Source organism: Cervus canadensis, chromosome 4, assembly GCF_019320065.1.
Source record: "Cervus canadensis isolate Bull #8, Minnesota chromosome 4, ASM1932006v1, whole genome shotgun sequence".
Taxonomy (NCBI): domain Eukaryota; kingdom Metazoa; phylum Chordata; class Mammalia; order Artiodactyla; family Cervidae; genus Cervus; species Cervus canadensis.
This window is the reverse complement of record NC_057389.1, coordinates 90838445-90852547: the sequence shown is the minus strand read 5'-3', so window position 1 is coordinate 90852547 and position 14103 is coordinate 90838445. Positions and strand designations below refer to the sequence as shown.

The window sequence follows — 14103 nt, the reverse complement described above, 5'->3', positions numbered from 1 at the left end:
AAATGGAAGAAGTTCAGACCTCTGCCTCAAAGCAAACCCTTCAAGAGTGACTGTGTGCATTTAAAAATGTCGTGCTTAACATCAACAGAGCACCTTAACCTTCAGAGAATCTGAAACACAGCATGCCTATGTCACTTCAGTCATGTCCAACTCTGTGTGACCCCACGGACTGTAGCCTGCCAGGCTCCTCTGTCCATGGGATTCTCCAGGCAAGAATACTGGAGTGGGCTGCCACACCCTCCTCCAAGGGATCTTCCCAACCCAGGGATGGAACCTGCATCTCTTGCATCTCCTGCATTAGCACGTGGGTTCTTTACCACTAGTGCCACCTGGGAAGCCCTCCGAAACAGATGGAAATGCAAACTCAGGGAGAGACTCACCTCCCTCTGCCTCCTGCTCCTTCCTGCTTTCTTACAGATGTCCCTATGGCACCAGCCAGCTTCCTGGTACCCAGCATGCCCCAGACTCACCCTCTCCTCTGACTGGCAGAAGTGGTTGGGGTGGCCTCCCAGGGGAAAAAAAATACCAGTGGGTTTGGCTAGAGCAGCTGGTCAAGCAAGTCCTGTGGTTTCTGATCTCCCCAAAAGCCCAAAGCAGAGGCGCCAAGTGAAGAAAATTATTTTCCCTCTGGGGCTGTACGTCCAAGCACCCAGTTCTCATGGTGGGTTTTCGTCTGCCTGCCCCAAGACCAAAATCAGAAATGGAGCCAAGCTTTGGCAGACACTCACCCAGGAGCTGGTCTGCCCAGAGAGGCTGGTGAACTCATGGCACCTAGGAGAAGCTTCCAGAACATTCACCAAGTGCCAAGTGCTGGGATAAGTGTACCCCTAGGTATCATTTCATTTATCCCCCAAACTGCAACCCTGACAAGCAGGTGCCACAATTATTCGAACGCTTCAGATGGGGAAGCACAGGTTTAGTCCAGCTCATGCACCATGAACTGCGGGACAGGACTCCGAACAATTCCTGTAACTGCTTGAAAATGGGTCCAGCAAGGCCAATCTTTGAGGTCTTTTTTTTTTTAACTGTTTTTATTCATCTTCTAGGCGGTAACCATTTCCTTTTAAAAAAAATTTTTTTTAATTTATTTATTTTTGGCTGCACTGAGTCTTCATTGCTCTGTGCGGGCTTTCTCTAGTTGCGCCTCACGGGCTTCTCGCTGCAGTGGCTTCTTTTGTTGCAGGGCACAGGCTCTAGAGCAAGGGTTCAGCATTGTGGTGCACAGGCTTAGCTGCTCCTCGCCATGTGGGATCTTCCTGGACCAGGGATTGAACCCATGGTCTCCTGCATTAGCAGGCAGATTCTTGACCACTAGATCACCAGGGGAGTCTGACTTTCAGGGTCTTAATGACCCATCCATGTAGAGGGCAGGGAGAGATTTTCTGATCCGGAAGACTAGAGCGTCACCCCGTGCTTTCACCCACAGATCCTCCCTCTTGTCACTCATCCCACAAGTGCATTCAGTCACATGTTCAATGTCTGCATTTGCTACCAGAAGTTCCTCTCCAAGGAGACAGGGGCTGGTCACTTCTGTGGCCCCAAGGACCACAAGACCTGGCACACAGTAGGTTCTCAATAAACACATCTTGTGACCCAGCTTACACAGACTCCATCTCCACTCTGCTCATTCAGAGTTCCTTGTATTTGACCTCCGTTGGCATCTCCACCCCAAATAGGTAGACAGAGTGATGGAGAGGAAGCAGCTCAAGACACACGCCAGAGTGATTATCCTTTTAATTTACTTTAACCATTGAGAACCTTATTTTCTCTCTTTGCCCAAACCATCATTGTTTAGGGATCAGGTAGAAAAGGAGACATTGTAGAGAATGTTTGAACTGGGTCCAGAGGACAACCCAACACCTTCATCCCAACAGTCTGTCTGTCTGGTCTGATCTGTCTTTTTTCTTTAGAGTTAAAAATGTATTTTACAAATTCTTGGGTTTTTTTCCCTAGTTCTACTTGAATATATACATAAAATCATTATGAAATTAGCTATCCATTCTTCATAAAGTGCAAATATGATTTTCCAGGGATTTTCTTTTCATCAGTGTGGTACCTATGATATTTCAAAACTCCATCAAAAGATGTCCCCCTCTTTAGGTCTTATTTTGAGATAGGTTAATTTGCTACCCAAAAGTATACATTATTCCTGTCCCTGAAAGTTTCTGGTTCTTTCTAGCTTTCACAGATGCAATCATCCTAACACTCTTAATATCCTGTTTTCTAATAATTATGGATGTGAATTAATGTTAAAAAGAAGAACAAATAATGATTCACTCTGCTTAATTGATTGTCCACGCATATGGGTGGGTCATTATTGCAACACAGAATATCTACACTCCAGATCCCTAGAAGAAAACAAAATCTTAAACTCTTTGTTTTTGAATTATACATCTGATCTGGAATAATGATCTTTATGGAGGACTCTCTGAAAAGGATGCAATCTGTCCTTTTCTCTAGACTTCTGGTCTGCTGACAGACCTTGGAGATTTCCAGAACCTGGAAATCATGCAAGAAAAAGGCTCAACGAGGTGTTGGAGAGGACTGGAGGGAAATTGAGGACTTGATGGTACTTTTCAAAGGTTTGTATCTGTTGCCTAAGACAGGGTGGGAAGAGTATCTTCTAAAGATTCCTTTCAGTCTGTTTCACCTTGGAAAATCCCACACAGTGTTGGGTAAGCCTTCTAAAGCCACAGCAACAAAGTAACATAAACATTTTAAAAGCCAGAGAGGTATGCCCATGTTCATAGCAGCATTGTTCACAATAGCCAAAAGGTGGAAATGACCCATATGTCCATTGATGAATGGATAAACAAAATGTGGTCTATTCATACAATGGCATATTATTTAGCCCTAAAAAATAAGGAAATTTTGACACCTGCTACAACATGGATGACCTCAAGAACATTATATTCAATGAAGTAAGTCAGACATAAAAATACAAGTGAAAAAAAAAAGACAAATACTGTATGATTCCACTTCTATGAGATCCCTAAAGAAGTCAAATCCATAGAGACAGAAAGTAGATGGTAGGGGCAGGGTGCTGGGGGAGGGGATGGGGAATGAGTGTTTAATGGGGACAGCGTTGCAGCTTGGCAAGATGAAAAAGTTCTGGAGATGGATGGTGGGGGTGGTTGCACAACAATTGACTGTACTTAGTGTCACCGAGCTGTGCATTTTAAACAGTTAAGAGGGTAAACTTTATGTTATATATATTTTATCACAATCAAAGAAATTGAAGGGGCAAAAAGCCAGAGCTGACTTGTACTGGATAGACAAGAGTGTAGCTTCAAAAAAACGGTCATTTCTTGTCATCTGTGACCAGGACAGGACAGTGCCTTCCTTGGTACCATAAGAATTGATGCTTTCAGACTGTGGTGCTGGAGAAGACTCTTCAGAGTTCCTTGGACAGCAAGGAGATCAAACCAGTCAATCCTAATGGAAATCAACCCTGAATATTCATTGGAAGGACTGACGCTGAAGCTGAAGCTCCAATACTTTGGCCACCTGATGCGAAGAGCTGACTCATTGGAAAAGACCCTGATGCTGGGAAAGATTGAGGGCAGGAGAAAGGGGTGACAGAGGATGAGATGGTTGGATGGCATCACTAACTGAATTTGAGCACACTCTGGGAGATAGTGGAGGACAGGGAAGCCTGGCATGCTGCAGCCCATGAGGCTGCAAAGAGTCAGACACAACTTAGTGACTAACAGAGGACGCCACCAAAGGGTTACGAACCAGAAGCAAACACTGCTTCCATATGCCAGGAACCAGTACCTGGCACAGGGCTCAGCTTCTCAGCTGCAACCTTATACGCAAAGCCACGCCTTCTCTGGTGCTGAAACCCCCAGGGTAGAAAAACAAGCCTTGTTCTCCAAAGCACAAGATTAAAAACAAAACCTACTCAAAACATCACGGACATTTTTGCAGATAATACCATCCTGGATATTTTGACTAAAATGGGTACAGAAATAAATCCACAGAGGAATGTCTTAAATTATATCTCAAGACGTGTGAGTATGGAGCAAAAATAAGAAACTGATTTTGGAGAACGGAGCATTGGGATAAAAGTGTTCACTGTTTTCCCCCAATGCCCCAGCTACTAGTAAGCTCCCCACCTCTAAACAGAGCAGGCACCCCTGCCCCCAAAAGACACACACAGAGGTGCTATTTTTGTATCTCAGATGTGGTGCAAACTCCAGCCATCTTTTATTAGCTGTGTGACCTTAGGCAGGTTAAAAACCTCTCTGGTCTCTAAAACAAGGATAACAGAATTCCCGTTGCAGCTGTGTGTCCTTGTAACATGGTAGGGCCTACACGGCCTCTCCTCTCCTCACCACCAAAGAAGGTAACCCCCTTACCTCCAAATTCATCAGGATATTCACTCCCACCCAGATTATTCAACCCCACCACCACCTCAGAAATCTCCCCGTTCTTCTCTGAAGTTCCAAACCCATGGGTGGTCCTCTATTTCCGCCAAGACTTTGCCCCAGGTTTGATCCTTCTTCTTGATCACAGCTTGGCTTCTCTGTGTCCCTACCTACCGACGTTCTCAAGATTCTTCCACGACATAATAACCATTGTTCCCTCCTCCATCCACAAACCACCAGATTCTCCCTCCCCTCACTGGCCAAACTCTCAAAAAAGAGGTATCTTCTCTCTTACCTCCTGTTTTCTCACATTCAACATCTCCATCCATGATGACTCCTTCCTGGAACTTGAAGGACCCCTCCCTACTGAGTCTATGGATTCTACTCAGGACTGACTTCTCTATAGCTGTGTGGCTTCTCCATAGCTTTGGGCTCAGGTGAGAAAACCCTTTCTCCCTTCCCTTATCTTTTGTGATAAAATCATTAAGCCACCCACTCACTTTCTCCTGTCTCCATCTCACATTTGCTAATTCCTCCCAGGGAATTTCACAGCATGTGAAAGAGTCAATAAAACAATAAACAATTAACAAGTTTGTGTTGAGAACTAGCTTTCTTGGATATCAAAACATTATAAAACTACATGGATTAGAACGGTAATAACTTCAGCACGTGGAAAGGCAGACATACTTATAGAAACTCAGAAACAGACCCCCAAATCAATGATGAAGGGGTAAATTTCTGCAATAAATGGCCTTGAGCCCCCAACTAATTATTTGGGGGAAAATGGATACCCTTGACAAATTTTTTAATGATAATAATTAAAGTTAAGAGAAAACTTGGAGGAAAAACACTTTCATTTTATGGATAGAAAGGGACTTTCTAAGCATAAAATAATATGAGATGCATGCAAAAACTCAGGTCTGAACTCCATAAACATTTTAAGCTTCTCTGGCAACGGACAGCCAGAGTATTTTCATCACTGAACAAAAACATCTGAAAATGTAATTGGCAAAGAGTTAACAGTCTTTGCTATGAAAACCACACGCAGATTAATATTTCAAAAACCACTAAGGCACTGAAAGACAAATGGACAAAGGATATGAACAGGAAGAGAAAACCTAAATGATAAATAAACATGTTTTAAAAGGCTCAACCCTGATAGCAATCAAAGAAATGCAAATAGAAACAATGACAACACACCAGCTCCTCCCTCCAGTAAATTATGAAAGATTTTTCAAACAACACTCCAAGCTGGCCAAGGTGTTCCCTCTCAGCCAGCACTAGGAGGAGTGCCCATTGGTACAACATTTCCGGAAAGCCATTTGGCAATCAATATCAAGAAACTTTGACCCAGAAATTTCACTTCTGGAAAACCAAAACCTGAAGGGGGAAAAAAAATGCTCAATAAAGCTTCCACACCAAAATGTTCAACCCTCTTTGTGAAAACTAGAAATAATTTAAATACCCAGTGACAGGGAAAGTTAACTAAATCCAGACACAACAGAGCCACTAACGGGAAATACCCCCAGTAATCATGGAATAAGGATGGCTGCTTTGTTTTTATCCTTTAAACATTCCTTTTTCCAAATGCATACCATGAGCAATCTTAAATCAGACAAGAAATATATTTCCTTTCTTCAACAGCAAAATCCATACTCATCTGCTCTGTCAAGCAAGAGGAACATTCAACCAGCTAGCTCAGGTGTTGGCAAAATCAGGCCCACCACTTGGTTTTGTAAATAAAGTTTTATTGAAACACAGCCATGCCCGTATATTTATTGCCCATTGTTGCTAGGTGGCTGCTTCCCCAGTCCAATAGCAGGGTTGAGTAGTTGCAATACAGACTGTATAGACTGCAAAGTTTAAAGTTTATTTATTATCTGAGCCTTTGCAAAACAAGATTTGTCACCACTTGAGCTAGTGAACATTTCCAGCATCTTTTTAATGAATCAAGTCACAAGAAATGGTTTAGAATCCAGAGAACTCTGACATACCTTTCTGGCAGTGGCTGTGTGTCCAGCACCGCTCCACAAATTGCCCGTTGATGACAGTGGCAGGGCAGTTGGTCTTGCCCTTGGCGGTGCCTGGACAAATGTCCCCACACTCCTCATTGTCATCTTTGTTCAGCACAATGTAATTATCCTCCACGGAATCCAGGATGCGAGACCAGTCAATGGTGGCCAGGTAGCAGAGTTCATTGTTCTTCTCGATGCGGACGGAACCCCGGGTGATGTTCATCAGGTTGTAGAGGCCAAGCTCCTTCAGATGAACCATCTCAAAGATGACCAATGCATAGTTAAAGAAGAGGCGCGAGCCTCGGATGACCGTGAGGTTGGGGAACAAGTCCTTCAGGCTCTCCAGTCCATAGACCCGGAAGAGCAGCAAGTAATCAGTGATCATGATGAGTTTGGGGAAACTGAGGTCTCGGAAGTCCTCAGGTCTTGTTTTGAACATCAACAGAATCTGCAAATGTCCTTCAATGACCGAGCAGTTGGCCAGCTCATGCAGCCGGGTGAGATTATTCCGGATATCCATACCGGGGCACACTGGAAGTGCAAACAAGCAGAGAGCAAGACAGGTGAGCAAACACCCCATGGATGGTTTATAAGAATGAGTGGCAGGGCAGCCACGTGGCCACGTGACCTGGGTCCTACGCCTGCTCAGAAGGGCCTTGCCCTGGGCTTAATGTTCTTTCATCCATCTTGAAATCCTTAAGCATTTTTGGGTGAGGGGGTCCCAAGATTTCATTCTGCACTGAACCCCATGGTTTCTATAGCCAGCCCCCATCAGTGGGTTTCTCTGTGAAGTGTCCATGCCTAAGTAATTACTCTCAAAAGGCAAAAAACCTGAATAATAATAATTCCTTTGGCAGTACCTGTTTAGAAACCTTAAAACCATCACATCAAATATGATGCAATGGAGACATTGGGATTACAGGGGGTTGAGTAATGCAGCAGGTGCCGAAGGGGAAAGGGGAGCCGTCCCCAGTGAGTCAATGTGAAACATCTTCAGGAAATGGATTTATGGGGATAAAGGTGCCCACATCAGAAATGGGGCAAGGAGACCTGGCTGTGTTTTGTCAATTCTCTCATTTTCCTGACTCTCCTTCCCAACCCGCCCTCCTGGCAGGCAGCCACAGTCTAATTACCTTTTATCCAAGTGTGTCAAGGGCTTCCCAGAGTCTGATCTCCCCAGTACAAACACCCTGCACACCTATTCTCCTGCAGGTGGTCTCTCCCTTGCTCTGACACCCTCTATGGCTCCCCAGCACCCTGCACTTTCCCTCTCACAGCTCTCAAGGTTCTGCCCCTCCATCCCCTGCACCACGTAAAACAGGCCTGTCCACTACTCTCCAATTACAAGAGGGTCTTCCAAACCCCACCCCTCCCATAACATGACCTATGAAGAGAAGGGAATGAAATAATGCAGACACCCAAGCAGTGACTAGCACACAGTAGGTGCTCAATTAATGTCAGCTATTTTGTTGCTGTTTATTTCTCCCAAACACATCATGGTGTCACCTCTAGGCTCTGTGCTTTCACCCCCCCTAGACCAGGGCGGGCAAATATTTTCTATAAAGGTTCAGATAGTAAATACATTCTGCTTTGCGGTCAGTCTCTGTTTAGACTATTCCACTCTGTCGTTACAGCTCAAAAGCAGCCCAGAGACCACTAGCGGCTATGGCTGTGTTCCAATAAACCTTTATTATAAAAGCAGGCTGTGGGCTGGTGTTTTCCCTTGAGATGGTAGTCTGGTGACCCCTGCCTTACTCTGACAAAGTCCAACGGCACTTCTGCAACAATAGAGATGTTCTACATATGTGCTGGTCATATGGAAGCCACCGGCCATTCGTGGTTGTCAAGCACTTGAAATGTGGCTTATATAAGACTGAGGAGCTGGGTATTTGATTTCACTTTAGTTAGTATGAATGGAAATAGACATGTGCACCAAGTGGCCACTGTTCTGAATACAGTAGCTTGAGTCCCTTTGACTGTCAAAGTTCTTTACACCTTAGCTCCCTACTTTGAAATCCAGCTCATCATCCTTCAAGATCTAGTTCAGAGGCCACCTCCTCCAGGAAGGCTTCTCTGATTTCCTTTCCTCCATATACTTATTTAGATCTTTCCCTCCTCCTGTGTTCCTTATACTGGAGTTAACATTCATCAGATGTGAACTCCTTAGACAGCCTCTCCTTGCCAAAACACACACACTCACTCACTCAGAGGTTGGGAGACACCATCGAGAGGACTAGGATGTCAGTTCCAACACCACACACTCATGCCACCCAAGCCTTGTCTAAGGTTCCCAGCTTCAGTCACATCAACAGCATCTACACACAGAGGTCTGTCCAGACAGGTACCGCACCTTGATCCCTCCCAACAGGCTCCATCTGCACCCCACAGATGAGAAAACTCTGAGGGGCAAAGCAGGTCAGCCAAGGACATATGACCTACCAGTAACATTCAAGGTTGCCAGATTTAGCAAATAAAAATGAAGGACAGGGCTTCCCTGGTGGCGCAGTGGTAAAGAGTCCACCATCTAATGCAGGAGACACGGGTTCTATCCCTGGCACAGGATGATCCCACATGCCTTGGAGCAGCTAAGCCCCCATACACCACAGCTATTGAGCCTGTGCTCTAGAGCCCAGGAACTGCAACTACTGAAGCCCAAGCACCCTAGAGCCTGTGCTCTGCAACAAGAGAAGCCACTGCGATGAGAAGCCCTTGAACTGCAACTAGAGAGTGGCCCCCACTCACTGCAACTGGAGAAAAGCCCGAGCAGTAATGAAGACCCAGCACAGTTATAAATTAGTTAATTAAAAATTTAGAAAAAAAATGCAGAAAGCCCAGTTAAATTTGAATTTCAGATAAGCAAGGAGTACTTTTTAGGTAAGCCTGCAATGTTTGGGACATACTTATCCTTAAAAATTACTCATTGTTTATATTAAATTCAAATTTAACTTGGTGTCCTGTACTATATCTAGCAGTGTACTTAGACTTGGTCACAGGTCTGGGCTTCTCAAGCCTGAGCCTCATAACTCTATGTTACCTGCACACACACACACACACACACACTTGTGAAATTGGTGCAGATACACAAACACCATCCTTCCCAAGTTGTGGGAGAAATCAGATATGAACATGCATTCAAAGATTAACCAGCTGTTGAACATCATGGAAATGCAAATCCAAACCACAGTGAAATACCACTTCACTCTGACCAGGATGGCTAAAATTAAAAGGACAGACAATTACAATAGTTGACACAGAAGTGGAGAAATTAAAACGCTTGTACATTACTGGTGGGAATGGAAAATGGCTCAGCCGCTGTTGTGGAAAACAGTCTTGTAGCCCCTCAAAAGATTAAGCAAAGAGTTACCATATAACCCAGAAACTTCATTCTTAGGTGAAATGAAAACATAGGTCCAACCAGAAATGTGTGTACAAATGTCCATAGCATCATTATTTATGATAACCAACAAGGGAGAAACAAGCCAACATTACATGTCCATGAAATGTAGCAAGTCCATACAGAGGAAGATTGTTCAACAATAACAGAGGAGAAAACCCTGACTCTAGCTACAAAACCTTGAGAACATGACGCTCAGTGAAAGAAGCCAGTCACAAAAGACCACATGTGGAATGATTCCATTTACATGAAATATCCAGAATAGGCAAATCCATAGAAAGTAGATTACTGGTTTCAAAGGGTTCAAGAGAGGGAAATGCAGAGTGGCAGATAAAAAGTATGGGATTTCTTTGGGAGGACTTATGAAAATGTTCTAAATTGATCATATTGATGGTTGCCCAATTCTGTGAATGTACCAATGTACGAAGAACCTCTACATGGTAAATTTTAAATAGGTGAATTGTATGGTATTTAATTAGCTCTCAATAAAGTTGTTGTTGAAAAATTAAATGACTACAACTACCCGGGACAACAAAGAATTGCTTTATTTTTTAACCTCCAATGACTCTAACTCAAGTCATTAAAGCCATAGTGGTGGTGGTCATTGTTTAGTGGCTCAGTCATGTCCGACTCTTTGCTACCCCATGGACTGCAGCCCACCAGGCTCCTCTGTCCATGGGATTTCCCAGGCAAGGATACTGGAGTGGATTGCCATTTCCTTCTCCTCATTAAAGCCGTATGTGTCCCTATTAGTATAAGACAATAGAGCAATTTACTGCGGGGACAGAAAATACCCAGAGGATGTTAGAAGTAGTGCCAGCAATATATGTAGGACCCTGCACTGGTTTGTAATACCTCTGGGTGGGAAACTTAAGGATGCTTCAGGCCCTCAGTAAGTGGTACCTGGCTAACCATCACTCTAGACACAGATAGGGAAGGACCACGGGATCAAGGGAGGAGGGCAGTCCTGGTGACAGCCAACACACTCACTATGTGAAGCACCTGGCCATGTTCTGGCAGACACACTCTCTCTCTCTTTATTAAATTATTTACTTGATTTTTGGTTACATTCCGTCTTCACTGCTTTGCACGGGCTTTTTCTAGTTGTGGTGACCAGGGGCTACTCTCTAGTTGCAGTGCTCAGGCTTCTCATTGCGGTGGCTTCTATTGTTGCAGACACAGGCCCATGGGCTCAGTAGTTGCAGCTCTGAGGCTCTAAAGCTGGGGCTCTGTAATTGTGGCACTCGAGCTTAGTTGCCCTGGGGCATGTGAAATCTTCCCAGACCAGGGATCGAACCCGTATTCCCTGCACTGGCAGGAGGATTCTTATCTACTATACCACTAGGGAAGTCCTCTCTTGATGAATTCTAAAACTAATCCCAGAGGAAGTAGATAAACAAAATGGTCCATGCTCATTTTTGTGGTGAGCAAAATTCAAGATTCACACAGAATGAGTTGTAAGGGGTAACTGAGATTTCAATCCAGCAATTAAAGGCAAAGTTTATGCTGTAACTATGTTACAGTTTCTCCACTTCTGTTTTATCAAAAACATACCTAATGAAGAAGCAGGTGAATGTGACTTAAATAGGAAACAATGAAATAATGTCCATGCGGTGACAACCTGGAGGAAGCTTGCTAAAGATGGTTTTCTTCGTTCACTCCTGTAGCACCTATCTGCTGAAAACCTGTTTCCACTGTTCCAAGGACTGGAAGTGCTTAAAAGAATAGGATACAGGCTGCCCTGGGTCTCAGAGACTATAGTTGCTATTAACTACTCAAATCAACTGAAGGTATAACTGAGGAGGATATCTCAGTTAGTTAAGGACAGCATCAAAGGCTAGAAGAAATCATAAAAAAACAAGCTACTTGACTAAGCCCAGGACAGTCAAGGAGGGCTTCCCAGAGGAGGTGACACCAGGACTAAGACCTACACAAACAGAGCAATAAGAATTATTCTGTTCTGCCTACTTCATTGGAAGGTCAAGAGTGACAGCAAGCTACAGCCCATCACTATAGGTCACCAGGGTGTGTAGGGTCTAAAATAGCCTTCTCTGATAAAAACATGATAGAATTTTAAATTTTATCTAAAAAAGTAAAAAAAGAAACACTGAATTAAATATACTTAATCCAATGTATCAAAAAATTTCACTTCAACATGTAAGCAATACTAAAAAAAAAAACTACAGGATTTTTTTCACATTATGCCTCCCAAATGCCATGTGTATTATACACTTGCAACATGTCTCAATTTAGATGCTAAATTTTGATCAGAAATACTCAATCAGTATATGCATATTCCACAAAATGAATCATTGAAAATGTAGGGTTCTTTGTATCCCCCTAAAAAACAGTTGTTCAATAACAGAATCAAGTACTGATTTTCTGACATTTCAATCAACTAAAGTTAAACAAGGCTTTATGTTTACATTTTTCACATTTACGTTTCAATGAATTAAAGTTTGTTGTTGTTCAGTCTAAGTCGCATCTGACTCTTTTTGACCCCATGGACTGTAGCACACTAGGCTTCCCTGCCCTCCACTATCTCCCTGAATTTTCTCAAACTCATGTCTATCGAGTCAGTGATGCCATCCAACCATCTCTTCCTCTGTCGCCTCCTTCTCCTTTTGCCTTCAATCTTTTCTAGCATCAGGGTCTTTTCCAAAGAGTTGGCTCTTCGCATCAGGTGGCCAAAGTACTAGAGCTTCAGCATCAGTCCTTCCAGTGAATGCTCAGGACTGATCTCCTTTAGGATGGACTGGTTGGATCTCCTTGCAGTCCAAGGGACTCTCAAGAGTCTTCTCCAACACCACAGTTCAAAAGCATCAACTCTTCAGCACTCAGCCCTCGTCATGGTCCAACTCTCAACCATAGCTTTGACTATACAGACTTTAACGTAAAAACCTATTTGAACAATTTCAAGAGCACCATGTGGATAGTAGCCACCATATTGGATAGTGCAACTGTAGACTATTTCCATCAAAGCAGACAGTACTAGTCTTGAAGTTCCCCTCTTGGCCAGAAGAATCTATGAATTTCGCAGTTGGAGCGAAGACAGATAGAAGAGCCATCTTGGAAAGTGTCCCCTCTCCCCTGGCTTTCTCTTCACCATGAAAACAGCAAATAAATACTGAGGATCTGGGAGGGAGATGTCTAGAAGACTCTGAAACTTCTTTACAATGCTAAGAGTTATACTTTTTGCTTTCAAGCCTGTACGTTCTTCAAACATTCTTCAAATGCTCCCTTGTGGCCTCTTCTGGGGCCACACGTTCCTCTCTACATTCTTTCCAGTCTTAACACTGCTTCTTCCAAAATTCAGGAGTCCTGGCCAACAAGTCTTGGGTTCAGGTGTCAGGCCACCACGCACACCAGTTTCAGGGCACACTAGAAACCCAACAGACCTGGGAACTTCCCTAGTGGTCCAGTGGCTAAGACTCCACACTCCCAATCCAGGGGGCCTGGGTTCCATCCCCGATCAGGGCACTAGATCCCACACACCGCAACTGAGAGTTCACATGCCGCAAGTGAAGATCCTGAGTGCTTCAACAAAGATGGAATATCCTGTGTGGCACAACTAAGAGCTGGTTAGCCAAAATAAACAGGCAATTTTTTTTAAAAAGAGAGAGAGAGAAACCCAACAGATCTGGCCTCCCACTCCAGCATGGGCCCCTGCCAACAGTATAATCCTGAGTCATATATTTAATCTCTGTGTGCCTCAGTTTCCTCATCTATGAATGTTGCTAAGCACGTGATGATGGGTAGGAAGAATAGAGGAGAACAAGTGTCCGGCCACGTACACATATCAGTTCTTCACTCCAAGCTACTTTCAACCAATTCCCAGATTTATTCCCTTCAGAAATTAGAACTTGGGCACACTGAGGTGCCAGATATCCTTATGAGTCTCCACCTGCCTGCTCTTAAGACTGGCTCTTAAAACTGACTTCAGCCAGAACCTAGACAGCATATTAAAAAACAGAGACATCACTTTGCTGACAAAGGTCTATATGGTCAAAGCTTTGGTTTTTCCAGTAGTCATGTACAGATATGAGAGTTGGATCATAAAGAAGGTTGAGTGCCAAAGAATTGATGCTTTTGAATTGTGGTTGTGGAGAAGACTCTTGAGAGTCCCTTGGACTGCAAGGAGATCAAACCAGTCAATCCCAAAGGAAGTCAACCCTGAATATTCACTGGAAGCACTGATGCTAAAGCTGAAGCGCCAATACTTTGTCCACCTCTTGCAGAGAGTTGACTTATTGGAAAAGACCCTGATGCTGGGAAAGATCGAGGGCAGGAGGAAAAGGGGATGACAGGGGATGAGATGCTTGGA

The 14103-nt window shown here is 43.9% G+C and overlaps 1 protein-coding gene across 4 annotated transcripts in view; it reads right to left on the bottom strand.

Annotated features, from left to right (window-relative positions):
• The window catches only part of INSR (insulin receptor), a 141273-nt gene that overhangs the window by 115747 nt on the left and 11423 nt on the right, over positions 1-14103 (bottom strand). For all 4 annotated transcript variants that reach the window (XM_043466510.1, XM_043466512.1, XM_043466509.1 and 1 more), the window contains exon 2: positions 6365-6916. In XM_043466510.1, the coding sequence (XP_043322445.1) occupies positions 6365-6916 (552 nt within the window). The remainder of the gene's footprint in view (positions 1-6364; positions 6917-14103) is intronic.